Below are 27,270 nucleotides of genomic sequence, written 5' to 3'. Positions count from 1 at the left end.
CACAATCGGCACACTTAAAATCTGTAGAAACTTTATGTTTTAAAACATGTTGTTGGAGGTAGCGTTTAACATTTGTCTCATAATCACAATTAGTACATTTAAAATCCTTCGAAACTTGATGGGTTAAAATATGCTGTTGGAAGAGTTGTTTATCATTTGTCCCATAATCACAAGTATTACATTTGAAAATAGTAGAAACTTCATGGTTTAAAAGATGAGATTTGAAGTTGTATTTAACATTTGTCCTATAATCACAAGTAACACACTTAAAGTCAGTGGAACCTTCATGTTTTAAAAAATGTTTTTTTAGGAGATGTTTATAATTAGTGCCAAAATCACAAGTAGTACATTTAAATTTCTTAGAAGCTTTATGTTTTAAAAGATGTTGTTTGAAGTTGTATTTATTATTTGTCTCATAATCACAAGTAGCACACTTAAACTCAGTAGAACCTTTATGTTTTAAAATGTTTTTTGAAGAGGTTTTTATAATTAGTGCCATAATCACAAGTAGTACATTTAAAATCCTTAGAAACTTTATGTTTTAAAAGATGAGATTTGAAGTTGTATTTAACATTTGTCCTATAATCACAAGTAGCACACTTAAAGTCAGTGGGACCTTCATGTTTTAAAACATGTTTTTTTAGGAGATGTTTATAATTAGTGCCAAAATCACAAGTAGCACATTTAAATTTCTTAGAAGCTTCATGTTTTAAAAGATGAGATTTGAAGTTGTATTTATTATTTGTCTCATAATCACAAGTAGCACACTTAAACTTAGTAGAACCTTTATGTTTTAAAATATGTTTTTTGAAGAGGTTTTTATAATTAGTGCCATAATCACAAGTAGTACATTTAAAATCCTTAGAAGCTTTATGCTTTAAAAGATGAGATTTGAAGTTGTATTTATCATTTGTCTCATAATCACAAGTAGCACATTTAAAATCATTAGAAAGTTTATGTTTTAAAAGATGTTGCTTGAAGATGTATTTATTATTTGTCCCATAATTACAATCAGCACATTTAAAATCCTTCAAAACTTTATGGATTAAAAGATGTCGTTTGAAGAAGTATTTATCATTTGTCCCATAATCACAATTAACACATTTAAAATCCTTCACTTCTTTATGGGTTAGAAGATGTCGTTTGAAGAGGTATTTATCATTGGTCCCATAAACACAATCAGGACATTTAAAATCCTTCGAAACCTCGTTCGAAACTTTATGGGTTAAAAAATGCTGTTTGACGAAGTGTTTATTATTTGTCCCATCATCATTATAAGTAGCACCTCTATGTATTAAAAGATGTCGTTTGAAAAGTTGCTTATAATTTGTGTCATAATCACAAGTAGCACATTTAAAATCCTTAAAAACTTTATGTTTTAAAAGATGTTGTTTGAGGAGGTGTTTATTATTTGTTCCATAATCACAAGTAGCACATTTAAAATCCTTGGAAACTTTATGTTTTAAAAGATGTTGTTTGAAGAGTGGTTTATAGTGTGTGCTATAATCACAAGTAGCACATTTAAAATCCTTAGAAACTTTATGTTTTAAAAGATGTTGTTTGAGGAGGTGTTTATTATTTGTCCCATAATCACAAGTACCACATTTAAAATCCTTAGAAACTTTATGTGTTGAAAGATGTTGCTTCAAGTTGCTTTTATAGTTTGTCGCATAATCACAATCAGCACATTTAAACTTTTTAGATACTGTTTTGCATTGCGTTAAACGGTGACGTTGAAAGTCATAGTGTTGCTCTACTTCTTCATTATAAACTGATGTTGAACATGGTGTACTAATGGCAACTTCGTCCTTTATTGTCACCAAAACTTCGTTGCTTACTGAAATGTGTCCCTGAAGAATGGAATTGATTTCTTCTTCTTGTTTCGGTTCGATTTTAATAAGTAGTGTGTCATTATCTCCTTCCATACCTAACAATAATGTTATAAATAAATGTGTTAAAAAAATATTTTGCTATTAAACAATACAGAGTGAGATCCCAGAGCCATCAGAGGTTACTTACTTTCCGAGTAACAAAATTTGTTAAAGGGTAGTGTTAGTATGCACAGGGACATTGCCCTTCATCACAATTGGCAGTGATGTCATGTTTAGTTTAATCCTGAACACCATGCATGCGTTTGGTCAGTTGCAAAAATTTACATGCATAGCGCATAATAACGCGTTGTCACTTTTTGCTTTGCCATTCCAAGCAGTACTTTTTAGTTTCCGATTTTTTTATAATCTTCTGATCCCCTATCCCAAATTGTTTTTCTCTTTTCTACTGCACAAACTACAGTACTATCTATAAGTACTTGTGTTTTGCCACCTTTTTTTTAAATGACACAAATGGTGGAATGCTGTTATTCCATAGCCAACTGTTCGAAGGCACACATATGAAACCCTCACTTAATTCAATGGCTGGAATGTGTTCTGATCACAGGGGCTAGACCGATGCCCCTGCTTAGGTATTTGATCGGTCGACTGATGGTACGCGTGAAAAAGTAAACTTAAACAATGGCCCGTCTCATCGGGACCAATCAGGCGTTTATGAAATGGTCCTAAAGATATTCAAATGATATTAAAAACAGTATGTGTAACATTTAGTAGTGCTCGGATCTTGGACCAATACAAACTTTATTATCCTTCCAATGGTAATTAAAATGAATGAAAATCTAATGCTCGGTGAAAAGTACATACTTACCAGTAGTAAACATAATAAAACACTTTCATTTATAAAAAAACTGGACACGATTCTCAACCACTGATCTAAATAAAATGCAGCGTTGCCAAGAATGCTAATATCATATGGAGACTGGATGCGCTTTCTTTCGGCTACTTCCGCGAAAGCGCGAACATGAATTCAAAATCGTGGTTCGTATAATTACGTTTACCTGAAACCGTCAAGAAAATCTAAATTTCAGGGCTATTTTGACATTAGAAAGTTAATCTTTACCTGACTAGTACTGTAATATTTTTGCCTGACTCCCATTACAGTCCTAGTACATGCAAAATAACAATTAGATCATTGAATAAGTTATTCAATCAACGATTGGATATTTATAATGCAGACTATGTGGATATTTTTAAATATTAATACACCTACACAAAGGATAATGGTCTTTTAATTACTAACAATTAATGGAATATGTGTGGAAGTAATTATTCCTTTAGTTTTGCGCCAGTCATTAAAAGGTTTGTACGCCTTTTCGTATCTCTTTCTTGATTTTGTGGGGAGCGAATATTGCACTACTGCTTTTGTACCTAGTTATAAAGACTGTATAGTTGAAAAGTACAAAGCATAAACTGCAAACTGCATTAAAAATGACTATGATTGAAATCTCTATGGAAACAATTAAATAAAGTGACTTTAACATGCGTGATTAGGTATCAAAATTTCACACATATGAATAATTTAATTTGGAAAAGTTATCTACATGTTGCGGTTTCAGGTAAAATTTTATACATAATACGTCATGAAAGGGAGTCCACCTGACTTGGAGGCATTAAAGAGATACTCGGACGCTGCGCGTCCTCGTACTTTTCAATAAGCCTCCGCGTCATGTAAACGACCACTTTCATGACTTATTATGTAAATAACTATTACCGAAAGAACAGGAAGAACGCGCGACTTTAAGAGTTCAAATTTGCATTCGAATTACGTATTTTTGTTGGGATTATGAAAATAATTTAAATACAAGTAAAAGTACTGCACGATTATGCTCCTCTTTAATTACAAATATTGACTAACCTGACATTTGAGTAAAAATATCCTTACATTTATAGGTTAGGAATTCGTGATCAAAAAACTTTTTTGTTCAAGATTTTAGCAATCATGATTCATGTGTAAACCTACCTTTATGGTCTGTGGTTGTGTGTTATGAACGCGCCCATTGTTATAACAAAATAAGGTTTGAATAAACAAAGAAAATAAAAATAATTATTGGTGGCGTGGTGAAACTCTTTATTCAACAAATTCTGTTACTGTGTTACTCAGAAAGTAAGTACTGTCTGGTTGCTCGCTTTTTATTGTTTAATACAGTCGGCTCTAGCTAGTTGTGTGTTTTCAATCTTTAATCCCTCTGGGAATCCTGTCTAAATCTAAAAAATTACCAAACAGAATCCAGTTTAGTTTACGTCTACATCTCGAAGTTTTCTCAACAGACCTCTGTAAGTTGGAACCATGGCTACAGGTTGCAACATGTCTGTGAATCATACCCGGTGTAGCATCTGTTTACTATCACAGTTACCTCTGTAAGTCGAATTTAATCAAGAAAGAGCTGTATAATTCGAACTATGCCCAAGTACCTTGAATAAAATATTTAGTCGTGTGAATTTCAAGTGAATTAGAGTGTATTGTACCAAAATAGACTTTTGATAACCCCAAAACTGATTTTTAACACATTTACAAGTAACTGGCGATCAAAAATGAGTTGCTGTCTAGTCACCTTTGAAAGTTCAAGTTAAGTACGGTTTCCCATGTAAACAAAAATTGCAAAGGTCACTCGCAGCAACTCATTTTTGATCGCATAGTATAACATTATTGTTATTAGGTATGGATGGAGATGACGCACTACATATTAAAATTGAACCAAAACAAGAAGAAGAAATCCATTCTTTTCTTCAGAGACACATTTCAGTAAACAACGAAGTATTGGTGACAATAAAGGACGAAGTTATCACTAGTGGCATTAGTACACCATGTTCTACATCTCTTTCTAATGAAGAAGTACAGCAACATTCTGACTTGCAATGTCACTTTTTGACTCTATGCAAAACAGGGTCTAAAGAGTTTAAATGTGGGAATTGTGATTATGAGACAAGTGATAAACGCAACCTCAAAGGACATCTTTTAAAACATAAAGTTTCTAAGGATTTTAAATGTGCTGATTGTGGTTATGGGACAAACAATAAACGCTACATCAAACGTCATTTTTTAAATCATAAAGTTTCAAAAGATTTTAAATGCGGTGTTTGTAATTATGGGACAAATTATAAAGGCAACTTTAAACAACATCTTTTAAAACATAAAGTTTCTAAGGATTTTAAATGTGCTAATTGTGATTATCAGACGAATGTTAAATGCAACTTCAAACGACATCTTTTAAATCATAAAGTTTTGAAAGATTTTAAATGTGGTGATTGTAATTATAAAGGCAACTTACAAAAACATCTTTTAACACATAAAAAGGATTTTAAATGTGATGAATGTGATTATGAGACAAACGAGAGATATAAGTTTAGACAACACCGTTTAAAACACAAAATTTCTAAAGATTTTAAATGTGCCCATTGTGATTACGGGACAAATGATAAGAGCAACTTCAAACAACATCTTTTAAAACATAAAATTTCGAAGGATCTTAAATGTGCTACTTGTGATTATGGAACCAATAATAAACAGCTCCTCAAACGACATCTTTTAATACACAAAGTTTTGAAGGATCTTAAATGTGCTAATTGTAATTATGAGACAAATGATAAAATCAACTTCAAACTACATCTTTTAAAACATAAAGTGTCTATGGATTTTAAATGTGCCGATTGTGATTATGGAACAAATTATAAAAGCAGCTTCAAGCAACATATCTTGAAACATAGAGTTTCAAAGGATTTTAAATGTCCGGATTGTGATTATGAGACAAATTATAAAAGCAACTTCAAGCAACATCTTTTAACACATAAAGTTTCTAACGATTTTAAATGTACTACTTGTGGGTATGGGACAAATAATAAACACTACTTCAAACAACATCTTTTAAAACATAAAGTTTGTAAAGGATTTTAAATGTGCTGCTTGGGATTATACAGTGAATTCATTGGGATTATATGACAAATTATAAATCCTATAATAAAATAGTCGGTAGTAAGATTGGTTGCATATCTTAAGGGGCATTTGAAATGTATATTTTAGAATTGACCGTAGGGAGTTTTATATGCAAGCGATTTGTATGTCCAGAGTAAAAATTTACGCGCTGTATAAAAATGTGCTTTACACTTGAAGAAAGAGCGTGTGGTACAAGTAGAAATGCTACCTGCACATTTACTTAAAAGTATTACTTAGAAGTACGAGAACAAAAGAGACAGAGTAAGGATCTCAGTAAGGATAACATTTTGAAATCTTACAGGTCGAGCAGCTGGCAAGAAACGACTAGAAACCATAAGGGAATGAAAAAAAGATTTTTGTACAGATTTTATTTGAAAAATGTAATCACTTATTCAATGTCGTTAATTCTTCCCCACCTTAATCTCGATTTAGTGATTTCCGTTTTCAGCCACGAAGGATAATAACCCTCAAAAACAACCGCATTCGGATACGGTAACGGTTTTGGAGGGGGCTTGAACGGATGCACATGTTTCAATTTGCGCATCAAAAATTCTTTATTAATCTGCTTCGGATCCCTATACTTATCCATGTATATATTAAAAGGCTTTCGTTTCGGAAACCATTCCTGAGGTCTTATGTACGGTTTAGGAAAATCATATTCGAAGACAGGTTCTCGCATATCTGCAACTTATTGTTAGCCTATTCGTACTGATCGCCGCACTTACTTAAACATTTGTGATAGAAGTCAGTAAGAGTGCTGTCCCAGTCGGATTGGAAAAAGGCCAAACCTGCCGGTGTTAAAATATCCTGACGATCTCTATAAAAGGTAAAGGTGTTGAAAGTCCGGTCCTTTAGATTGTAACTGTAACGAAGTACTGAGGAGAAAATCGTTCAAACCTATAATACCAACCAACCATGGCGAAGATTTTTTCAATGATGAGTAGTCAACATGTCCCTCCTGTTTATACAATATAAAAATATACCTATGAAGACCAGTCCCTCGCGGGGGAAACGGTTGTAAGTAGTCCATAATTATATCACCGTTTCCAATATTACTTCCTGGAATATTACCTCTGCAACACGTACAAATGAGTAGTGTTAGTCACTCAACATTAAAAAGAAGTTATTAATAGTCACTAAAATAGTTGTAACATTATTTTTTACTATTCTTGAAATGAATACTGTTTATAATATAATCATTTACGAACTCTGTAAGTTTAGAGTCTTTTGTAATTTGGGCAAACTGATTTAATTCACTTTCACAAACAGCATAATTTACACATGAGTCCTCTTACAATGGCCCATTATTAAATTGCTTCCATTATTCTGTACGTATGTACTCAAATTAGCCACAACCAAATTACTCTTGAATAATACCTGCGTAGCTCAGAAGAGCTTACGTTAGAAGCTCTAACTTTGGCTACAAGGGTCCTGGGTTCGAATCCCAGGTAAGGCATGGCTGTTTGTGATTGTATAGTGGGTTGAGTGGGAAGAGTAGCAAATTGCTAACACTCCGCCCACTATAAAATAAAGGCAATAAAATAAAATAAAAATAAATAAATATAATTGAATACGTAGACGGGTTTGGTTAGCGTGGGTTGCAAAAAAAAAACAGACGCAGTCGTCAATTTTGCGTTGGTTCCGTTTGGTTTTTTTTGGCGGGAAACAATTACAATTTACAGATACGAATAATGATGAGTGGTTGGTGGGAAAGCGGGTCGGGAGGGGCCGAAAGTTTGCGTCAAGATCGTATAAACACATGTCAAGTTCTTGGTTTGTAAGCGACCAACACAAAAATCAAATGACTTTTTCACCCTCACCAACCAAGTCTTGTGGACAAGATAGAATTGGAGCATCGCTAAGGATTGTTTGATTTTATCAAAGGATTATCACACTCATTCCCCAAACGGCGATTTAAATTGATAGAGCCTGGTACTGTGAACACGAAGTTATTTTTGTTGCATAACATTAGGCATCCTTAAGAAGGATTTTGTCATTTAAAAGTAGACATAATAAATATCACTGTATATAACATAACCTTAATTATTTTTGTTCTTTATCTTAAAATACTTACACAAACCAGTGCACGTATTCCGAATTTGTATCTGAAAAATGCCCATCTGGGTTGGTTAATATTAAAGTCCACAAGCTACCCTCATCCGCCTCGTAACTCACTTCCGGTGGTTTGACAGCCATCGACGGCTTAACAATATTCCCATAGTACACTGGTAGTTGTTGCTCGTCGGAGATGTGATACAGAATGTCGAGTGAAACACGAGGAATAAAATAAGCGTCACCGAACAAGTCATTAAACACCCCGTAGTGATCGGCGGTTTCCTTAATTTGATGTGGCCCCGACGATTTCATCCAATCGCGTCTCGCTTCCGCCAAATCGATTAATACTAAAACAAACGTGAGAACGGATCACTTTACGACACAATGCACCTACGTTCGCCGTTCCTAGCCTTCTGTTCCAACTCTTGATTTTGTCGGTTCGATTTCACTATACCAAGGCGGTGCTGGAGTTCTTCGCGTCTCGACTTTGATGCGTGGGGAAAACCGATGTCAACACGGTAGTGAATATTAGGATCTTTATAGTTCATTTCTGTAGGACAAAACATTGAGGAGATTACCAATGAATTTATTCGTGCTGACCTTCCAAACGCTGTTTTATGCTTCTTGCTAGTTCCGGTGGTTTACCCCGAATATGATGACCATTACGATATGAAATATAAAATGAACTAAGTGATGGGACTTTATTACTTAATACTTTGTTGTTAAATGAAACATATTTCAATAAAGTGCTTGCCATTCCTTTGAATTCAAAAGACAGAATATGTATTTATTTTAATGAAATGTGAATTTTTGTTATGCAAAACCTAACCTATAAAGCTAGCTATTGTGCTCTATACACAGGGTGCTTCATTTGAGTTGGGCCAAAAAAATGTGTTGAGGCCGGGGGTGTTACGTGATTGAATAATAATGTAAGTCCTCAAACTTAAGTTAACTATTGCTAACTTGATAATTATAAGAGATAGATAAATTACAGAACAATAGTATGTTTTTTACGCTGATTAGTGATTACAATAGTGAAAACAGGAAATCAATTGACTGAATTAATTGTCAGAACTCTTTCTACCATTTGTCTAGAATTTTATGGGGGGAAGATCCAGAACTCTAATAATAATTCCCAAATTTTCCCAATTTTAACGTGGGCAGTTACTGTTTGAATTTTTTAAAATGTTGTTACCATTATCATTGAATTTAATAAATTCAATGCCATTATCATTAATAGCATATCCTTGAAATAGATATTGATTAGGAGTATAACTAATACAAAGTATGACAAATGCTTGCTGTATGAGTACCAATACCAAAATGTAAACAATAACTTAACCTCATTTGGTAATAAACTTGGCGACTTCACTTCACACGAGGCTGTAGAATTGAGAAATCAGAAATGCCTAAAAGAAAATCAAAAACAGAAAGTAAAGAAAGAAAAAAAGCAAATTCCGAGACAGTGCAAAGTGAAGAATCAAAATGTGAGGAGCAAGTTGGTGAAGAGGTTAAACAAATCGATTCGCTCACCTCTCCATTACACAATGAATCAACAAATGAAAATAAGAAAAAATCAATTGCTAAAACTCGATACGTAGTGTTCGTAGGGAATTTATCATACGCCATTACTGAAGACGATATCCGCAAACACTTCGCTAAAGCAGGCAATATTGTTGACGTAAGATTAAGTAAATCTTCTAAAGGGTTCGCATTTGTGGAATTTAAAGATAAAACGTCTTACGAGGTACGTACAAATGAAGTGACTTTTTCTTCACAAGGTATTTTTTAGAAAGCTTTATCGTTAAATCACACTTTTTTGGATGGGCGCCGTATAAATGTTGAATATACAGATAAGGCGTCCAAAAAGAAGAAAATTGTGAAAAAGAATTTAAAACTCCAAGCCATGAGGAAGGCGGGCAAGTTGCAGGGTAGTGTTAAGTCGAATAACAAACGATCTGTACGACGAGCGAAAGCGAGAAAAGCTGCAAATAAACCAGAGACTTGAATATGTATATTTTATGTTCTTTAGCGGTTGTTGCGTAGGGGGAAACAACTTTGAATTTTTTGTGTACACCCCTCTTAATTAACATGAATTAATTCGAATTTTTTGTGTACACCAAAAATGGTACTTGTTCCCCCCTAGGTTGCTGCTACACCTTTATGGACACAGAATGTCCAGGAAGGAGTTGGATGCCCTCTGGGAGAGAGCGTAAGGTTGAATAAGTAATAAAAAATGAATAAATTACCAAAAAAAAATGCATTTTATGTATCTTTTACTTTCTACAATTATAAAGAAAAGTCACACACAAATTACAGGGTACTAAATATTAAAAATATATTTACAATAGTTACAGCTGCCACCAAATATATAAAAACATAAAATTAAAAAATTCTAAAAATAAGTTAAGTATTCCAAATTGACTTAGAAAAATAGTGGTTAGGGTCAAATAGACTACTACCATCACAAATAAAATACTTCCAGGATCATCGACTAAATAATTTGTACAGCTACACCTTAATAATAAACATAACGTACATTTGTACCAGAAAGTAGCTGATCACATTTTAAATTAATGCTTTCAATTTCTCTTGTTCCCAGCTTCAATTTTTTTGTACAGATTCTTTCTTCCAAAACGGATTATTTGTATAAAATAATTGATTGGCACAAATATTACTATAGAATTTTTACAAAAGATGGATGTATTACTTGTTATAATTGAAAATGACAATTCCAATTATCTTCTAAAATAGGAGCAATATTATTCCAGAGCGAGAAGGCTCCCTCTACGGTCTATTTTAACAACTATAGGCAACCTTCAATAAATGATTTAGGTGAACATTTCAGTAGTCTAGACACAATTTGCATTTGAATAGTTGCACCATTGCATATTATTTTGTATTTAACATTAGTTAACAGTATGCATAAGATGATCGCTAACAGTTTATAAATTTCCTACATTAGCTACACGACAAGGCAAAAGGTTCTTTAACTTATACAATAACAATACTGATCTTAGTGTATAGAATATCATGTGTCAAATATTTGACAAATTTTGAGCTATAAAGAGCTCAAGAAGACTAAATTAACTATAGTGTGAAAGTTAAAGTTGGACCAATATTCTAATGATAATTTTTTGATCTGTTATAAGACATTAGACAGTACCAGTAGATATGGTAATACCCCCAGTAGTACAATTCTATGATAGCGTTACTTGCAGCATATTATGCAGTACCTAATACATCGATTGACAATTGGAGATCCATCACTAGAATTGGGGTGCCGATTATCACTATACTTTAAGTATAGACGAGACAAAAGTTTCCAATAAATGTTTTGTTAAATTGTATAGGTAGCGCGAGGCGAGGCGGCGAAGCTATTGTATTCCTTTTAATACACACCTCTCCAATTCTACAACATGTTATACTAAATTGACTTCCTCCCCTCAAATGACGTGCTTAATTGTATGAAATGTTTTAAATTTGCTGATTCAATTATATTTCAAAACCATCGTTCCATATTGTAGTTGAATATTGTTTAAATTATCTTTTTTACAATCAAAAGACATAAACAAAACAAACCTGGGCTGTTTATAAAGTAACTACTTGTCATTGTTAACGCAACTCACGATAATTAAAAACTGCAATGCTCACCCCTGAAATTTGTTCCAGATATGACTAGGTTTAACTAAATGGTCCTTGATCACTGTATAACGTCGCTAGATATTTTAACGTGAGGCTACGGGTCTAGGACACTACGCCGAATGCCCACATCGCCGACCCGATTTTTGGATGGTCCATATCGCCGACTAGGGACACTACGCCGACAATGCCCACATCGCCGACAAGTGGACAAGGGACACAACGCCGACCATGCCCACATCGCCGACAAGTGTACAAGGGACACAACGCCGACCATGCCCACTTCGCCGACGGACACTACGCCGACCGTGCCCACATCGCCGACAAGTGTGCAAGGGACACTAGACCGAACGTGCCCACAACGCCGACTATTCGCAAAAAAAATTACTAGGGACACTACGCCGACAGCGACCACATCGTCGACAATGGAGAAGTTTCCAGCTTTTTGTTATAAATTAATTATGAAAATTTAAGTAAAATGAAACAAAAATGTGATAGAATCAATAAAATTACTCCACAAATCCCAAAGTTACAAGACTAAAGTTGCGATTGGAATAATAATCTCGGGACGTCACTTCACCAAGTTTGCTAAGAGCATGTCTTGAGCATGCGATCAAAAAAGAGTGGTATCGCCTATGAATCGCCTTTAAAAATTTTTGTTTATATGGGAAATCGTATTTCCTGGAATTACGTAAAATGACGTCACCGACACTGCCGTTCCGCGCTGAATACCTAAACTTAAATAATATATTTCTGTCATTTATTTCCGGTTCTTTTACTGGTTTATTAGTTTTGATCTATATTTTGATGTCATTAGGCTTAATATAGTAATATCAATTGTCCCTATTTGATAGGTGCTGTGTTTTGATAAACTGAAATTCGTAAATCTTTACACCGGAAGTATAGAAGAATGTATCGCGTTTTTTTTAATTTGAAAAAAAAAGGTTGGTTGAACGCGATTCTTAAATATCACATTTAGTCAAACAAAGCGAACAATAACTAGGGCTGATTGTATAAAGGCTGGTTGAACTTCGCTTGTAGTTAACAACTGGATTAAGGTAAGAATGGTTAAAATTTGACGTTTTGTCAAACTTCAACCAATTAGGTATCTTAACACATTGATATAATCCAAACGAGGTTTAATCTGCTTTATACAACCGACCCTTATGCCCGTCAAGACTCACGACGGGATTCATGAAACTAGATTAGCAAATACGATCTTAAATAAACAACCAGTTATAATCGATCATTTGCGCATGAATCTACCGTTATATCAACTATTGGTGACGTTTTCTGTCAATCCCAGAATTAATCTTCGATCTCGGATCAATCTACGAGTTAGTACGGGCATTAGTGTCCGCTTTACTAACAATGGCACTTACTAAAAATCTTATATTGCTTGGCCACCTTGGATTATAAGGTAAGGTGTATCCCATTCTGGTACTTTTAATCAATGATTAACTGTGACCATCGTTTATGTAATTGAGTAACGATTTATTTTTAATGTTTAATGTGTACAAAATATGCTAAACAAGATTCGAGACAAGATTAGTTCATATTTTATGAATTTAATGTTCATAAGCACATATTTTAACAAATGAATTACTTTTTACTCCATATTCACATCTTCCCATAGTGGAATACATCCGTTTTTTCTCATAAAATATATTTTTATTTCAATTTGCTACCTAGGTGTAAATATTTTAAGCGTTTTTACACTTACATTGGTATCGTGTTATAAAAAATTGTCAAATCACCGAAATTATCGAGATAAACACAAATTCAAAGGGTGGCACGGTGGTAGAATTCATTATTTTTATTCTTCGCCAATGCAAGTTATTTCAGTGCGTATAAAACTAAAGTGTGTAACTTTGTTTCACTGGCGTTTCGTCACATTATCTGACGTCATGTCATAGCAAAATTAAAGCAGGTCGTAAATTAGTACCTACTTATGAATAATTTGCTACCCCCACAAACAGTAATACACATTTACCTTGTTTGTACTAAAAGAAATTCTTTCTTGGTTTAAAATGCAGTTAGTAATTACCGTAGTATAAGTTCCTATCTACAGAAAAAGGTCAAAAATCTCACTACCTGTAAACAATATTTTACTAAGAGCAGCACCTTCTTTGAACATTAATCCGCAATTCTGTATTTACCTATGATCCTAATACAGATTTTTCTAAGAAAAACCTTCAATTACCTATGCAGATGTTGGGACAACATTTTGATAAAGTCACGATGGAATATACATAATGGGAATACAGAGACCGACAGCAAAGGTTCCCATAGTAAAGGGTGAAAATTCTCACTCTACCTGTAAACAATATTTTACTAAGAGCGGCACCTACTTTAAACATTAATCCGCAATTCCGTATATTTACGGGTTTTTCTAAGAAAAACCTGCAACTATGCAGATTTTAAGACAACATTTTGGTAAATTTATGGTAGAGTATAATGGGAATACAGAGACCGACAGGAAATAGCAGGCGCAAATTAGGCAGAGCGTACATTTACAGAAAAGGTTATTTCATTATTGCTCGAGGAATAAGAAAAACGGATTAGACTTTCTAAAACCCTTATGGATATTGAATAGATAATGAGTACATTTTAAGAAATTAGCTGAAGAGGGGTAGCAAATTGAAATAAAAATATATTTTATGAGAAAAAACGGATGTATTCCACTATGAGAACTGAGAAGATGTGAATACGGAGTAAAAAGTAATTCATTTGTTAAAATATGTGCTTATGTTAATATTAAATTCATAAAATATGAACTAATCTTGTTTAGCATATACTGTACACATTAAACATTAAAAATAAATCTTTATTATATAAACGATGGTCAAAGTTAATCATTGATTAGCACCAGAATGGAATTGCACCGTACCTTATAATCCAAGGTGGCCAAGCAATATAATATTTTTAGTAAGTGTCATTGTTAGTAAAGCGGACACTAATGCCCGTACTAACTCGTAGATTGATTCGAGATCGAAGATTAATTCTGGGATTGACAGAAAACGTCACCAATAGTTGATATAATGGTAGATTCATGCGCAAATGATCGATTATAACTGGTTGTGTATTTAAGATCGTATTTGCTAATCTAGTTTCATGAATCCCGTCTTGATTCTTGACGGGCATAAGGGTCGGTTGTATAAAGCAGATTAAACCTCGTTTGGATTATATCAATGGGTTAAGATACCTAATTGGTTGAAGTTTGATAAAACGTCAAATTTTAACCATTCTTATACCTTAATCCAGTTGTTAACTACAAGCGAAGTTCAACCAGCCTTTATACAATCAGCCCTAGTTATTGTTCGCTTTGTTTGACTAAATGTGAAATTTAAGAATCGCGATATTCATTAATCTTTTACCGTTCAACCACATATTACTATATTAAGCCTAATGACATCAAAGTATAGATCAAAACTAATAAACCAGTAAAAGAAATTTCAAAATCCGGCAATAAATGACTGAGAAATAGATTATTTAAGTTTAGGTATTCAGCGCGGAACGGCAGTGTCGGTGACGTCATTTTACGTAATTCACGAAATACGATTTCCCATACAAACAAAAATTTGTAAAGGTGATTCATAGGCGACTCCACTCTTTTTTGATCGCATGGTCAAGGCATGCTCTTAGCAAACTAGATGAAGTGACGTCTCGAAATTATTTTTCCAATCGCAACTTTAAAGTCTTGTAACTTTGCCATTTGTGGAGGAATTGTCATAATTAATTAATAACAAAAAACTGGAAACTTCTCCATTGTCGACGATGTGGTCGCTGTCGGCGTAGTGTCCCTAGTAATTTTATTCCGAATAGTCGGCGTTGTGGGCACGTTCGGCCTAGTGTCCCTTGCACACTTGTCGGCGATGTGGGCATGGTCGGCGTAGTGTCCCTTGTACACTTGTCGGCGATGTGGGTACGGTCGGCGTAGTGTCCGTCGGCGAAGTGGGCATGGTCGGCGTTGTGTCCCTTGTACACCTGTCGGCGATGTGGGCATGGTCGGCGTTGTGTCCCTTGTCCACTTGTCGGCGATGTGGGCACTGTCGGCGTAGTGTCCCTAGTCGGCGATATGGACCATCCAAAAATCGGGTCGGCGTTGTGGGCATTCGGCGAAGTGTCCCGCCCCCGAGGCTACTATTAAAGAGGGATTTTCAAGAGCTTTTATGTCTGATTTTTAAAGTTAGATGTGATGGAGGTGAAATGATCAGAAACTCCCTGTCGAAGATGAATGTGGCGTATTAATACAGATCAGAAAAATGCGTAGTAGGCGCCTGTATTTTATTAATAAGGCGATCTGAGAGTTGAGATTGGAGCGGAGATATTTTTGTGATCCTACTACCATACAATTTAACATAAAATTAATAAATGCCATGTGAAAAACCGATCTGTGACCACTATCAGTGAGATTTTGGAAAAAAGTGTATAGCTTTCACTTTGTTGTTTTCTAGATAAGCTTTATGACAGTATTTGGTTTTTGTAAATTCTCTCAATATTAAAATCACCTAGCACACATTCGCAAAATCCTGTTTTTAAAGCTATCATTGTGCAAGTATAGTTAATAACTTATGATAAACATTCTCGTATTGAACATTTCATATAAGATATATAAATGTCAATTTCAATCTCAAAAAATGTGAGATAAAATGTAAGATCGCCCGATGATAATGAATTAATTGAATGCTACTTATTCAAATAAATAAATTATAAACATTACAAAATACAAAGGCACTTGTTGTATATAATTATCAAATGATCAAATTATTTAAGGGCGTCTGCAAAGGACGACTGATCTTCCCTAAAAATTCAAAATGTAGTGCACACAAATTTTGTTCTCCGATGAGATCAATTTCTGGCTTAACTTAACTAAACCACACTCACAGCCAACATATGAAAGAAATTATCTTTAAAAAAATGATTGTCAAGAATGAATCAATAGTGGCATTTTCTAGAAAAACAAGTGCACTGGTCACATTTAAAGTTTTAGAAAGTACTTAAAGAAATGTCAATACTTGGAAATTTATTCATCATGAGATGAAGATATGACAAGTTGAAGAAGACAGAAAAATTAGCCCGACATCAATCTGAAAGTGTCACACATGATTTCTAGTGTAACCTGGAGTCTTTAAACAGTCGAACTGCCAACAATAAGTAGCAATTTGTCAGACAAAAGTTGTATTAATCAACTGTACTGCACAAACAGGCAGTTCGCAAGTGCATTGTGAGGCCACTTCTGGTGTTCCTCGAAACAGAAACGATTGACCAATTACAAAAAATAAAGTTTTGAAAATGTACAGTGGAGACATATGGATTGACCGTTTAGGTAACTACAGAAAATTGATTTGAATTGAATTACAAGAAACCAAAAAGTTTCTAAACAAACCACAGAATTAATTTCTTACTTTACAATCCTTGGGTGTAACTTATATTCCAAGCTAAATATCTCAAAAACTGCAGGAGATATAAAGAAAAAACTTTAAAAATCAGGAAATTATAACACCCTGTAGATCGGTAACGAAGCGTTTGTAGGCCTATGAATTTGTAGTGACAAAATACGTCGCATAACTAGCCCCCTCTGTATGTGCATCATATTTAGGAACACCCTGTGCATTCAGTTCTCCTGTATGGCTAAAGAAATTGTTGATGGTATTAAATTGAATAAGAGCTGCTATTAAACATCAATATGAACAACGTTTTTTATTGTATCGGTTTCTAATGACTAACTCTAACTTATTTATATAGCAACAAACTACTACCTTAGATCAAACATAAATGAATTATTTAGTTTAAAGATTTTAATACAACAGAAAAGTTAAGAGTTCGAGGAAACCTCAAAGATGGGGGGGGGGGGGCCAAAAGTCAAGAAAAGGAGGCCGTTGACAAGCATGTGGTGACAAAAAGCGCCTTAGCACTTAACACTTGCAGTGGCGGCTCGCGAGTTCTGAAAGAGGGTGGGCACAAGTAAAATCTTACCTCTAAAGCGTTCTATTGTTGGTGCACCAGAAAAAGTGTTGACACTGTATCGTTTTTTTTTTATTACAAAAGGAATTAACTCCAAACTCTCCGTCTCACGAGAGTGCAGACGGAGCGTAATAGACGTGATCACGTGGTCATGTCATTTTAACCTAAAAATTAGTCTTCTCTGATTGACTGTTTGGTTTGGAATAATTTGGACATTGTTTGCGTCTGTAATAATTATTTTTACGCATTCGCATTATTTAGTATTTGACTAACAAATGTACAAAATTTGGAGGTTATGTTGACGCCCGATCCCTTGACATGGAAGAAAGGGGGATTGATAATATCCTATCAAGAAGCAATACTGCACGTTGAAGCAAATTTTTGTGTGGTGGCCATATTCTCGGTGGACAAAAACTTGTTTACTTTTTATTTATGATATCAGCTGTCTGGGTTTCTTGGCCAGTGGCGTATCTCCATTGTACTTTTCATATAATGAACAGAAAAGATATGATAAATTTATAAGGTATCGTTTCATTTGTCGTGCAGAGAAGTTGTGGACAATTTCTACTTGTTTACGGTTGCTGCTTTAACCTTACACCAACAAACTCTAGGCAACAATTTTTTGGATGAGTAAACAAACATTATTATCACACCTCTCTCTTTCCTTCTCTAAGCTCCCATCTGCTTCATGCCGTTCGTTTATTGTACAAGGTGGTTCAAATTCGTGGCTCACCATTGGGATCTCTGTAATGATGAGAGATGCAGTATAGATTAAATACTCCTTTTTGAAAAATCTTTCATAATAACTGAGTTCCCGTTAGCACCTCCTATGGGCACTTTTTTAGGGAATCTGAATCTGTTATCAGAATTCCCATAGCACGCTAGATGTAGAAGCTACAGTACTACTTTTTTATGGACGCCATATTGGACGGAATGAGATAAAGGATAAAAAAGAAATGAATGTAGAACATTTGAAATTTCTCTTTTTTTGTTTTCTCATCTCATTTTGTAAAAATCCAATATGGCACCCATAAGAAATAAGAAAGTACTTATACTCCTGTAGTTTTTACATCTTGTTATGGAAATGCTGATAAATGATAAGTTTTAGATTCTCTCAAAAAAGTGCCCATAGAAGGTGCTAATTGGAACAGTCCATTTCCGACCGTTTAAGCTGGGGAAACTGAAAACGAAATTTGACATTTTCGTTTTTCGCTTTTTCGCTGATATGTTATTTTTAAAGATTTTTCAAAAAGTTCAAATGCGTACATTATGGCTCCGAGGATACGCCAGAACACTGCGGAAATACTATGCGCGGATATACACAAGATTGAAGACTTTAAGTGACAGAAATCGGAACGCTATTAGCGAATCATTTTAACACTAGAGGCGCTGGTGTAATTTACAAATGGCGAGTGTAAGTGGGAGCGGTTTGTAAATATATTATGCTTATTCGAGCAGGTTTGTAAATGAATTTATCCTGCCGTTTTAAAACAGAATAATTACACTGACCACAAAATAAACGTGCTTTAATAAATGACGATTAAAATTACTTACTACTTGTGGCATTGTCGCACAGACTGCACGTACATCCTTGAATGTGGCATGTTTGATGATATGCCGCTTTAAGTTTTAAGCGAAAGTACACTGATCACAAATAAAATTTTTGAGAAGGTTGAGTTAATAGGTGACGCTTTAAGCGAACGGTATTAATTACTCTGATAGCAGCTGAAGATATTCAAAGCGGAGTGTGTCAAAGAATGGCGCATATATCTCCAATTTTTTGTTCTGTAATTGCACTATTCACAATTAAAGACTTTGGAAACATTGTGCAGTAGACGATGATTTTTTAAATCATCTCATCATTATTGTTGGTCGCATAATTGCATTGGTCACATTTAAAATTTTTGAAAGTACAGTGATAAAATGTGACATTTTAACCTATCCGTGCTCTTTAAGGTGTAAGATTGCAAATGAAATTTTTGCAAGTGAATTTTACTTGTATTACTTTTGGTCATTGTAAATAAAACAAAATGGCCGTCTTCTCCCACCTGTGTTAATTACAATGGCTGCCACCAGAAGTTTCACTGTTAATCTGAATCGCGAATAACCGGCATGTTCTGTAAAAAACGGAGGCAAAAAACGATCGCTAGGCCGAATGTGTGTTATTTTCATAATGATTTCAGTAATGTCTTCCAGGCAGTTCTCCACAATAGACCCATGTGGTGATGTTCGTATAGATTACCTAATTTCAGGCTAAAAACCCAAGTTGGGTTGGTAGAGCAGTCTTGGCTGAAACCCAGTAAAAAACGCATTGGGTTTCTTTAAGGTGGCGATGGATCCATTTTTCTTCAATTACAAATCATGTCTAGTAAGTCAAGTAGGATTGATTACTTTCTATGGATTGCTTGGATGCTAATTATGATTATGTTACCACTAATTGAGTATAAGGTACTGACACTAATTGGAATTACTTTTAACATTTCGCAACATTATTAAATTCATCAAAAGTTGCCAAGATCTTCAAAGTTCAACTGTTCTAATTGTCGCAACCATAGATTGACTTTCAATTGGAATGACAAAAAATTTACCTTTTACAGCCTTTGTTTTATAATACAAGGTGATCAACTTGACCACGCTTTTATGTCAAAAATACCCCCCTAATTATTCTTTAGAAAATTGGCAAAACTTTAACAAACATCTTAAGACACCTACAAACAATTTTCTTTTTAGAAAAACATCACGTTTAAATTTTACACTGAATTCATTTCAATTCAATAGATAAAGGTTTCTACAATTTACAACTGTGAGAATAACAAGCGTTACGTATTGGTGTCTACTACACTTAAAACTTACAAATGCTACGCACACAAAAATTATCACAAAATCGTGATGTCATGTCAGCTTTGTCAACAAATGATCGGATGAAAAGCATTGCATTCAGCAATATGTCAACACATCGCTTATGCACCTCTATTGCCTACGCAACATCAAATTCTACAGTATTGTGATCTACACGTAATCGTGTCACGAACAAAGACACTAACTCACCTAAAGCTATTTCAAAATCAGTCAAATTTATAATACTCTAGCTAGCCTAAGAAAAAATTGAGAACTCCATAAAAAATTGTAATTTACTCGAATAGTTTTCAAAAATGAGGTAATCCCTTGACAAATTCAACAGTCACAGTTTACGTACGCAAGCATGATTATAACGTGAAAATATTTCAGTCTAATAACCGTCTTAAACTATGTCACATCGGCCAAAATCAACAAATTTAACCACAATTTTGATTTGAAAAAGGACATTTGGAGAAGTAAATAGCCAATCCCATCCCTGACAATTTGGACCCCCTTAATGATTCTTCGTCTTACAAAAACACAAGTCGCGGCCAGATCTCCTACCTGTTTCGCGTTCTCATTTTTTAATGCGATTAATTAGTTTTCTAAACGATGCGGTCCACTTCGTCCGCGTCAGTTTGGCACAGTCCGCCTCGTCGAGGGTACTTTTCGGATGGAACTTCTCTTTCGACGTCGTATTGCTTTTGTAATCGGGACAGCAGTCGGACGCGAAACCGGAATCGCTTCCGAAACCTAAAAATTAAAAGCATTTGGGCAGTTAGTCTTTCTTTTGGGGGTAGCTGAATCCGAAAGTGAGGTTATATAAATAACCTCGGCTCTGACTTAATCGAGCTTGGAAGAACTCGATTCCACCACCTCTACATGGTTAGATATAACTGTGTAACGCCGTATCTGATCTTATCTTATCTATTTATATATAAGCGAGTTGTGGTGGCGTGATGCATTGAGGCGAGTAACTACTGATTTTCATGACGGCTCCCATCCGCACACGCTTTCTCATAATTTAGGTGTATATAATCTGATTAATTATCATTACCTCTTATACTAGCGCAGGCCTGACTCGTATGACTAATACCGTCGTCTTTGTACTTGTCGTCGATCTCTTGGCAATTCGAAAACGAATCCGAGGCGTCGTCCATAAACGTAATGGCAAGCTCGGCGAAAGGTATGCTCAAGGACGAGCACTCGCTAGGACTAGCAGATGGGTTGAACAGGGGACGGAACCACTCGGACATGCTTTCGCCCTCTCCGCTTATCGGCGACGGGGGCGGTTTGATCATGTTGCGCATCTCTTGGAAGGGCGTTTGTAGACACGAGAATAGTTTGCGTCTACGACACGAAAATTAAATCGCGTCCGCTGACTGAAAGGCGCGATACTTACTCGTACTTCGGATTTTGGGGAATCCCGAAAGCTGCCTTAGTGTAGGAACAGACGGAGCACTTTCGTCGCTTACACGCTGCGAGGTGTCGCATCGCCTTTTGAAATTGGGAACTTAACGCCGCGTTGTGGTGAGCAACCAGTTTTATTTCATTGATCTGAAACATGGGATAATATGAATACTGTAGTTTAGCCATCTTACAGTTGTGTTACTCTTCAATACAAGCAAGTATTTATCTTTCTCTTTCAAACTGAACGAAACAGTTAATATAAATCCTACTTGCAATTAATGACTAAAATTGAAACTACTCAAAGTGACAGGAAGTCAAAATGTCTACAAGAAGTGTCACGTTTGCTGTTTACGCTGCGCCGCCTCACTCGCCCGCGTTTTTACTATATCGAAAACCTTCGCCGGCATACGTTAATGATACGTTGGATCGCCAATTTTTCGCCTCTCGCGCGAAGATCGACGTATAGATCTTCATCACCGTACTAGATTTCGCTTTGGGCGCCATCTATTATGTTATATTGCGACTAAATTACGGAAAAAGAGACATGTTCTTTTTACGTTCTTTTCGTATAGTTTTTTTTGGAAATTGTTCTGACAATAACCAACACAACAAAAAAAGAAGTACCTAATTTGCTGCATTCGTTCCGAGATTCAAACAGCGTGGCAAGTTTGACCGGCGGGACATAGGGAAATAACATGGGGGAAAACATTTTGCGGCCAATTCTTGCTCCCCATTCTACTAAAGAAAAAAAATAAAAACACTCTTGGATAAATAAATTAAAATCGGCATTTAGAGTCACCAAAAAAAGCGTGGCCTAAGCCCTTTTTTAAAGATATTAAAAATGAAATAAATAATCCAAAAAGGTAGTAAAAAATTGGTTGGCAATTGATTTACCTCCGCATTTGTCACCTAATTCTTTGAGTATTAACTGTCATCTCTGAAATAAACACACCAGCATGAATAATAGATTACACTACAGAAGAAAGAAGTCAATGTGTTTATACTGGGGAAAATACACGGCGAAGTTCATGATTTATTTTCAGTTAAGTTTGATGACCGTCAATCCTTTATAGGTAATTATTTTCACCCTTTCTGTTGAATGAGATGATAGCCAAAGGAACGATTTGTTGTAGAGTAATCTCAAAATGAGAAGTACATCGTGACGTTCATTTGACGCAAAGCATTGGAAATGGTTGCCGGGAGGAGTCCATGATGACTTTCCTAAGGGGGCGCGCGTTGACTTTGTGCCATTGCCTCACACAGCAAATGTTACTGTTCAAACCTCAATTTAAATTACCCCTATGATACCACTTAGTTGGCAACAATACGCGCAGAAAGTGATGACGTCACGTTACTTCTCATTTTTGAGAACTACTTCTAGTAGGTACCTAGCAAGCGCGACACGTCTTCTCCATGGCCTACCAGTTTTTACCAATTTTTAGGATTTTTTAATTTAATTTTTAGGCTATGCATGAGACCTCCCAGTTGCCTATTTGTCATGTCATCCGATGGGATATTTGTAATTATCAGCCGAGGATGTTTTTTATTATTCCTGTAGGATGAAAATGGGGAGCAGAATTGCGAAAATTGTATTTTCCATGTTATTTTCCTTATGTCCGCCGTTAACTTGCCACACTGTAGGATATTTTAATAGGACTTATCTGGATAAGATTAATTTTTTGAATTTGTTGATTATTTATTTTGTTGTCCTATTAGAGTTTTAGTTAATTAAACCTCTGCCCACTTAAGGTACAAATTAGTCAGTTTCAGCGCTATTAGGAGTAAGCGGAATTGCGAGTGCTTGTATTTTAGGATGGTTCAATTTTCTGTGGTTATACGTCTTTCGCTATAGAACCGTTGACGTCATTTGATTTGTTGTATCCAATTCAGACATATGCTGCCAACACTGCCAACATGTACAAAAAAAAACAAGTGGCGAAAATCTATTAAGAAAACTGTCTTGAAATGTGATTCTAAATCAATGACGGCATCGTTTTTATAGCGGAAAAGACGTATATAACACTTGTTGTGGGACAATTTTTACTCACCACCATCTTCACAAAGTCACCATTTCTAATATCCTTCCAAAGTCGTTTTTTGCCATTACTTCGTCTCCGTGTTTGAAACTCTGATAAAACAATCAGGGACAAAAACTCAGCTAGTAACTCAGCGCCGCGCAAGAATCCAAATATGAGGATGCCTATTAGAATGTGAAGAGAACCTGTCCCTTATGACATCTTTGAAGATATTAGAAGGTACCCACAGACCCAACGGTTATACCATTCAAGAAGCAGACTCAAAACCGACGTGGGGGATGCAAGGAAGATGCTCTTCACAGTTTTTGCCCTACCTGAAGATCCGTCAACCTTTTCTCACTATTGTTTTGTGACATGTACTGCTTTGGACCGCAAAAGCGGTTTATGTGCTGTGCCTTTTGTGTTCCACATGAAAAACTTTTTTGAATGAAACTAAAAAATTTGCATGATTTAATAATTTTTGAGGTTAACTTCTCTCACGCATATGTTTAATAAACTAATTTTGATTATTGTTATAAACAATCTGATACTACAAAAATTCACGATAAGACTCGTTTTTATTAATTTAAGAAACACAGCGAACTTGGATACAAAAAAAAAAATTTTTAACCATAAAAACTTCACTATCTTAGGTCGTTAATTTTGGGCTCGGATTAAACACAACGGAGGAACAATTACAGATGAAACTAAATTTATTCGACAAAAAGTCAAATCAAATAAGCTGAAAGAAAAATAGGCACTCAGGGTTCAAATAAACAATACCCAAGTTTACAAACGATCGAATGAACATTTAATTAAAGAAATCTTAATATTCTATTGTAATAATGTCAAAATATCCGGTTCGTAATTGCGATTTTCAAACAAACAGGCGCGACTACACAAAATACCAGGTGATACTGGCACGAAACATCACATTCACGTGATTCAGACGATCCTGCGTTCGTAGTAATTACAGTGGGCACTTGATTCAAAAAACTCCCTTTCAATGAAACGGGGAAACTTCTCGTAAACGTAGACAAATCGCATCAGCTTAACTTGACTTTAAATGCATAATCAAAAATTCTTAGAGCACTCAACTCTCTTCTACAAAACTTTATAATGACAAAACAGATCTTCAATTAATTACGTCAAATACGCTACAAGCTGACATTTAAAGAATCAATTAAGTGGCTACAAACAAAGCAACGATTAAAAGTTTCACCACAAACAAGCAAACCTGATTAACGTCTTCCTCTGCATTTTAAAACAATTCGTCCCTCTCTCAGTTCCGTTCCTTCTCCTTCCTTAATTTTCTGCGCGTCTTCGAACGAAAAATAGTACCTGGCTTTCGCAGCGACAACACATGAGTTGTCGTTGAATTTAATTAGCTTTTACTGGTGCGATAAACCTCCTGGGAGTTAAATGAGATATGTTTAACAAAAACATTTCACGCATTATTTTTTCCAGATGTTTCTCTAAATGAAAATTATAATACAATCAAACACCTACTCAATTATTTAAACAAAAATTAAGCAACAAATAATTTCTTAAAACATACCATTATTCGAAATTGTGTTTAATCTCAAATTAACGACCACATTTACACTTACTTAAAATTTGAATTCGCACTTCCCAGTCTGTTTTCCAATTAAGTCGCCACTATTTGATAACCTTGTTAGGTGTTGTGACTTTTAACGGACGGTTAAACTGTCAAAATTGTGTATTTTTTCCATTGAACTAAGTGTAATTTATAAAGAAAATCGCATTTTTTCAGATAAAAAAATGCTACTTTTTTTATATGAGAACACCCTGTATATTATTGCATCATATAAAATTAAATTCTCTAACAAGGTTCTCAATGAACCATAGCCCAAAATACTTTCAAAATTTACCAAAGATTTACAAATTATTTTTCATTTTTGATCTAGTTATACATGAAAATTTAAAAAATTGATTTGTTATAAAGCTTTAACAGTAACATGGAACATTTATTACATACGTTAAACCCTGTACCACACTAGTGAGCAAAGACTGGAAGTTCAAGAATGGACCAACTTCAATTTGATCAGATTAAAGAGGAAATAAGATGCAGTTAGGAGTTTGACATCTCATGTCCTGGACTGTGATTGTTTGAAGTAATTAGGTGTTATTGAACCACGGTCTTAGGATGTTGAATAGGAGAAATTATTTCCCCATTTGAATGCTGCACTAACACCGCAACAGATTATGATTGAACCTCAGCATAAAGCACCCATGTATCCATCATTCCTGTTAGCAGGTTCTGCTGCCTCTTAGTGGTTTTGCCACACTTTAATTAAGAAGAGCGATATTCAGTATGCAAAAAAAGAGTAAACTAATGACTGTTCCACCACTCCATTTTGTCCATTGTAAAACCATTTAATTAATCTGTAATACGAATTAGATGGTTTTTGTAGCCTTATTTAAATTGATTCAAATTCGCTTGGAATGAATTTTGATGGAACTTCATTTAGTCATTAATTTACTTTTGTATAAATTGTGGGTGACCCGCCTCCCCCAGTTATTTTCATATGGCCGTGTAATTAATATTCACCTTTCTATCTAAGGCCGTCATTTTGGAATATTTGTGGTCAATTTGTGAAGTCTGACTCATTGAAGTATTAATATCGAGACGGCGACCCGGTCAACCTGCATTCTCTTCAGTATTAAAAGTGATGTGATTTGTTTATAAATACTTACACCTACTATTGAAGTAGTCGGATCCCCCAATGCTACGTTTCCTCTTAAAGAGTGCTGATATACCTTCCCATACCTTTGCGTTCGGCTGTCTAACGTTCTTTAGTTGGGTCATTCTGTAAGAAAATCGTAACAATTACGAGACACTAGCCAAAGCAAGACAACCTCCGTTCATGGTGTTCCTTTGTCGTCCTAATTTTTGTCATTGCAGTTATCACTCCTGACGTGCCTTCTCTAATTTTCTTCGATTACATTCGGATTCTCTCGCTTTTCTTTAAGCTAAATCTTTTATTAAATAACGCGCGAAAGCGAAATACGAATTCTTACCAATTTAAGCGCACGATCGCGTTCTTTTTCCAAAAGCAATTTTGCTGGATGCATTTTTTCTTTTTCGGCTTATAAGCCTTAAAAATAGACGCATGCATTATGGCATAGAAGGAACCTCGTAAGAAATATTTTAATTACACAAACCACAGATGTGGTGAAATTAGCAAACTTTATATTAGGCAAACAATCAAAGCGCATGGTAATTTACATATTACAACTTGTACTACACGTTTTGAAAATTAACCTTATATTTTTTGGGGACATTTGGAATTAACTTAAATATCCTCGCTTCACTTCTCTGCAGGAGTTAGGGGAAGCCCAACTGCACCTAATTTCACACAAGTGCTAGATTAATCAAGGCCTTACGAGGCAAAATGCAAACTTTGACCGACATCAGTCAGCGGCTGCATTATAAATTACTTTTTTTTTACATGAAAAAACCCAAAAATCCTCATTACTTGCCGAAGAAATCTCTCTCTTG

At 35.0% G+C, this 27,270-nt stretch overlaps 3 protein-coding genes and 1 long non-coding RNA gene across 4 annotated transcripts; 1 reads left to right on the top strand and 3 right to left on the bottom strand.

Moving 5' to 3' along the window:
• Positions 1-3,947: 3,947 nt before the first annotated feature.
• LOC116174258 lies at positions 3,948-4,431 on the bottom strand. The gene is made up of 3 exons (XR_004146072.1): positions 4,356-4,431; positions 4,160-4,301; positions 3,948-4,094 (listed from the first exon to the last, which is right to left on the bottom strand). It is a non-coding gene; the product is annotated as an uncharacterized LOC116174258 (long non-coding RNA).
• Positions 4,432-6,166: 1,735 nt separating this feature from the next.
• Positions 6,167-8,730, bottom strand: LOC116174257 (39S ribosomal protein L38, mitochondrial-like). Its single transcript, XM_031492143.1, has 6 exons — positions 8,476-8,730; positions 8,270-8,425; positions 7,895-8,222; positions 6,735-6,893; positions 6,546-6,682; positions 6,167-6,501 (listed from the first exon to the last, which is right to left on the bottom strand). Exons 1-6 carry the CDS (start codon positions 8,630-8,632, stop codon positions 6,209-6,211), a joined length of 1,230 nt encoding a protein of 409 aa, XP_031348003.1. The 5' UTR covers positions 8,633-8,730; the 3' UTR covers positions 6,167-6,208.
• A 467-nt stretch (positions 8,731-9,197) lies between these two features.
• LOC116173107 (uncharacterized RNA-binding protein C365.04c-like) lies at positions 9,198-9,884 on the top strand. The gene is made up of 2 exons (XM_031490393.1): positions 9,198-9,622; positions 9,668-9,884. The coding sequence occupies exons 1-2, from the start codon at positions 9,281-9,283 to the stop codon at positions 9,881-9,883; spliced, it is 558 nt and encodes a 185-aa protein (XP_031346253.1). The 5' UTR covers positions 9,198-9,280; the 3' UTR covers position 9,884.
• Positions 9,885-18,532: 8,648 nt separating this feature from the next.
• On the bottom strand, positions 18,533-22,236 carry LOC116174646. Its single transcript, XM_031492586.1, has 5 exons — positions 22,100-22,236; positions 21,924-21,972; positions 21,725-21,879; positions 21,380-21,672; positions 18,533-21,075 (listed from the first exon to the last, which is right to left on the bottom strand). The coding sequence occupies exons 1-5, from the start codon at positions 22,234-22,236 to the stop codon at positions 20,900-20,902; spliced, it is 810 nt and encodes a 269-aa protein (XP_031348446.1). The 3' UTR covers positions 18,533-20,899.
• Between the last annotated feature and the right edge of the window lie 5,034 nt (positions 22,237-27,270).

The sequence above is a fragment of the Photinus pyralis genome, unplaced genomic scaffold, assembly GCF_008802855.1.
Source record: "Photinus pyralis isolate 1611_PpyrPB1 unplaced genomic scaffold, Ppyr1.3 Ppyr1.4_LG6, whole genome shotgun sequence".
Taxonomy (NCBI): Eukaryota; Metazoa; Arthropoda; class Insecta; order Coleoptera; family Lampyridae; genus Photinus; species Photinus pyralis.
This window is presented reverse-complemented; position numbering and strand designations above follow the sequence as displayed.

Bases quoted from the DNA above. Each gene is read 5' to 3' on its own strand.
- LOC116174257 (XM_031492143.1), bottom strand. From the start codon at position 8,632: ATGGCAAGCACTTTATTGAAATATGTTTCATTTAACAACAAAGTATTA. The intron at 8,426-8,475 runs GTCAGCACGAAT...TTTGTCCTACAG, and splicing joins CATAAAACAGCGTTTGGAAG to AAATGAACTATAAAGATCCT. The intron at 6,502-6,545 runs GTAAGTGCGGCG...AATAAGTTGCAG, and splicing joins CTTCTATCACAAATGTTTAA to ATATGCGAGAACCTGTCTTC.
- LOC116173107 (XM_031490393.1), top strand. From the start codon at position 9,281: ATGCCTAAAAGAAAATCAAAAACAGAAAGTAAAGAAAGAAAAAAAGCA. The intron at 9,623-9,667 runs GTACGTACAAAT...GGTATTTTTTAG, and splicing joins AAGATAAAACGTCTTACGAG to AAAGCTTTATCGTTAAATCA.
- LOC116174646 (XM_031492586.1), bottom strand. From the start codon at position 22,236: ATGGCGCCCAAAGCGAAATCTAGTACGGTGATGAAGATCTATACGTCG. The intron at 21,673-21,724 runs GTAAGTATCGCG...TTCGTGTCGTAG, and splicing joins CCCCAAAATCCGAAGTACGA to ACGCAAACTATTCTCGTGTC. The intron at 21,076-21,379 runs GTAATGATAATT...TTTAATTTTTAG, and splicing joins GGCCTGCGCTAGTATAAGAG to GTTTCGGAAGCGATTCCGGT.